This window comes from Calidris pugnax, unplaced genomic scaffold (assembly GCF_001431845.1).
Source record: "Calidris pugnax isolate Ruff unplaced genomic scaffold, ASM143184v1 scaffold113, whole genome shotgun sequence".
Lineage (NCBI taxonomy): Eukaryota > Metazoa > Chordata > Aves > Charadriiformes > Scolopacidae > Calidris > Calidris pugnax.
The window spans coordinates 843,348-846,086 of NW_015090879.1; the positions used below are offsets into that span (position 1 = coordinate 843,348).

A 2,739-nucleotide genomic window follows, 5' to 3' on the forward strand; every position below is an offset into this window, starting at 1 on the left:
GCTCGCCACCTTCGCCGTCCTCGCCCAGCTGCCCCGAGACCTGGTAGGGGACAGGATGGGGACAGGGACCAGCCTGGGGCCAGGGGACACGGATGGGGGGTCATTCCTGGGCTGCAGAGCCTGGCCGAGGCGGGGGTCCCGGGGGAGGGTGGGGATGGGCAAAGGCTGTGATCCCCGCACGGGGTGGGGTGGGCACTGGGGGGGTGTCTCCCACCACCCAAGGGAAGGGCTCCTGCACCCCCTGGCACCCCAAGGGTGGGCTCGGGCGGGCAGGGGGCTGCTGTGGTCCGTAGAGCTCGATATGGGACATTGCTGAGTGCAAGGAGGGGAGGGGGCAGCCCCGGCCCCAGGCGTCCCCCCCACCCCATTGCTATTCCGCCTGCGTCCCCCGTCGGCATGGAGATGGGCACGGGTCCCCGGGAAGGCGCCTTGGCTGCGGCACCGCCACCACCGACCCCCTCCGGCACCCGGGGGTCCCCAACCAGGGGGGGTGGAGGGGCCCAGTGTGGGGCAGAGAGCAGCCATGGTGGGGGACAGGCTCAGCCACTCCCCCCCCTCGGTTCCCCACCAGGCCATGGACCCCTCGGGCACCCCCTCGGTGCCGCTGATGATCGGCTGCGCCGTCTCCTGCATGGCCCTGCTGACGCTGCTGGTGATCTACGCTGCCTTCTGGAGGTGACCCGGGGACAGCTGGGGACCTGGGGGGCACATGGGGCATGACACCCTGTGGAGAGGGGGTGGCAAACGGGGGGCACGGTGTGAGCAAAGGCTCGGCATCAATGTGATTAAATGCAAGGTGGTGGGGAGAGAATAACCCCGGGGGCAGCCGGTGGGAGAGGTGCCCGGGCTGTCCCTGGCTCAGGAGAGCACCCACCCCCCGGCAGCGTGTGGGGGACACGGGACGGGGACACGGGACATGGCACCCCCGCCCCATGCTGCTCCTGCCCCCAGGTTCATCAAGTCGGAGCGCTCCATCATCCTGCTCAACTTCTGCGTCTCCATCCTGGCCTCCAACATCCTCATCCTCGTGGGCCAGTCCCAGATGCTCAGCAAGGTGGGTGCCACCACCCTGTCCCCATCATGGGGTCCCCGGGCGGGCGAGGGGGCTGCGGTGGGGTCCGAGCCCCTCTCTTCCCAGCTGGTCTCCTCATCCCTGCTGGCTCCCAGCGGCAGATTGGGTTTGGATTAACCGGATCTGGGGATTAAATCCTTTACGCCAGCGGTTTTGACACGAAACTTGCTGGGGGCGTGGGGGTTTAACCGCCACCTGGCCACGGCGGTGCCACCCCGTGACGTGCCCGTGTCCCCGCAGGGTGTGTGCACCATGACGGCCGCCTTCCTCCACTTCTTCTTCCTCTCCTCCTTCTGCTGGGTGCTGACGGAGGCCTGGCAGTCCTACCTGGCGGTGATCGGCCGGATCCGGACACGCCTGGTCAGGAAGCGCTTCCTCTGCTTGGGATGGGGTAAGAGCCCGGCAGGGCTGGTCCCGGGGCGGGATGGAGGGGAGGCACCGTGCACCCCCCCCGGCTACCCCCCAGAAGGGGAAACTGAGGCACAATGGAGGACAGCAGACCCTGGTGTCTCGGTCACTTCGAGGTGGCACCCTCTGACCAGCCAGACCATGGGGAGCTGCCAGAAGGACCCCATCCCCATCCATGGGGGCTGGCACAGGGGTGGTACTGGGGATAGGGAGGGGGGGGACAGCGATGCCACCCCCCTGCAGCTCCAGCCTCGTCTCCCCTCTCCAGGGTTGCCAGCCCTGGTGGTCGCAGTCTCCGTCGGCTTCACGCGGACCAAAGGCTACGGGACGGCGAGCTAGTACGTGGGGCCGGGGGGACGCGGGGCCCGCTCCGGGCTGGCAGCAGCGCGGGGAGCAGGGGATGGGGACAGGGGGATGTCCCCTCTCCCTCAGCCCCTGACACGCCACGGTCCCCTGCAGCTGCTGGCTCTCGCTGGAGGGCGGTTTGCTCTACGCCTTCGTGGGACCCGCCGCTGTCATCGTGCTGGTGAGCTGACCCCTGAAGCCTGGGACCCCCAAAAGCCACCCCGGTGTGTGTGGCAGCTCCTGCCAACCCTGGCTGGGGGGCGGGGGGGCTCGGTGCCCGGCCCTCACCCCGGTGCCGCTCTCGCCCAAGGTGAACATGCTGGTCGGCATCATCGTGTTCAACAAGCTCATGTCCCGCGATGGCATTTCAGATAAGTCCAAAAAGCAGCGAGCTGGGTAAGTGCCCTGCGCCCCGCGGGGACTGTCCCTGGGGCTGGCATGGAGCACCCTGCCCTGCCGCGGGGCATGGCACGGGCTCTCCCCCGGCAGTGGGCTGAGGACGGGGCAGACTTCACCACACGAGTGGGCAGCGGGGACCAAGTCTGGGGCAACCGCGGCTCCTCATTGGGGGCTGCTGGAGGGGCAGTAGCTGGGGGGGCAGTCACCCCCACACCTTTCCTTGGGGAAGGGGGAGCTGCACGCTGCGGACCCCCCCTTCCCTGCTGCCAGCGCAGGGGGCTGAGCCCTGCCCGCCCCGTCCCGCTGCCGCTTGGCCACCCCCCTCCTCATTAACAACTGCCGCCGCCCTCGACTAACCCAGCTCTCTCTCTCTCTTTCTCTTTTCCTTCTCCCATTTGCTTTTTGCCTGTGTCTGTCCGTCCGTCCATCCATCCATCCGTTTGTCCATCCATCCATCCACCCATCCATCCATCCATCCATCCATCCATCCATCCATCCATCCATCCATCCATCCT

The 2,739-nt window shown here is 68.0% G+C and overlaps 1 protein-coding gene across 1 annotated transcript in view; it reads left to right on the forward strand.

Moving 5' to 3' along the window:
- The window catches only part of ADGRB2 (adhesion G protein-coupled receptor B2), a 36,796-nt gene that overhangs the window by 29,109 nt on the left and 4,948 nt on the right, over positions 1-2,739 (forward strand). Inside the window, 7 exon segments of the mRNA XM_014946440.1 lie at positions 1-43; positions 572-675; positions 952-1,054; positions 1,313-1,463; positions 1,749-1,818; positions 1,940-2,006; positions 2,136-2,221. Of these exon segments, the coding sequence (XP_014801926.1) occupies positions 1-43; positions 572-675; positions 952-1,054; positions 1,313-1,463; positions 1,749-1,818; positions 1,940-2,006; positions 2,136-2,221 (624 nt within the window).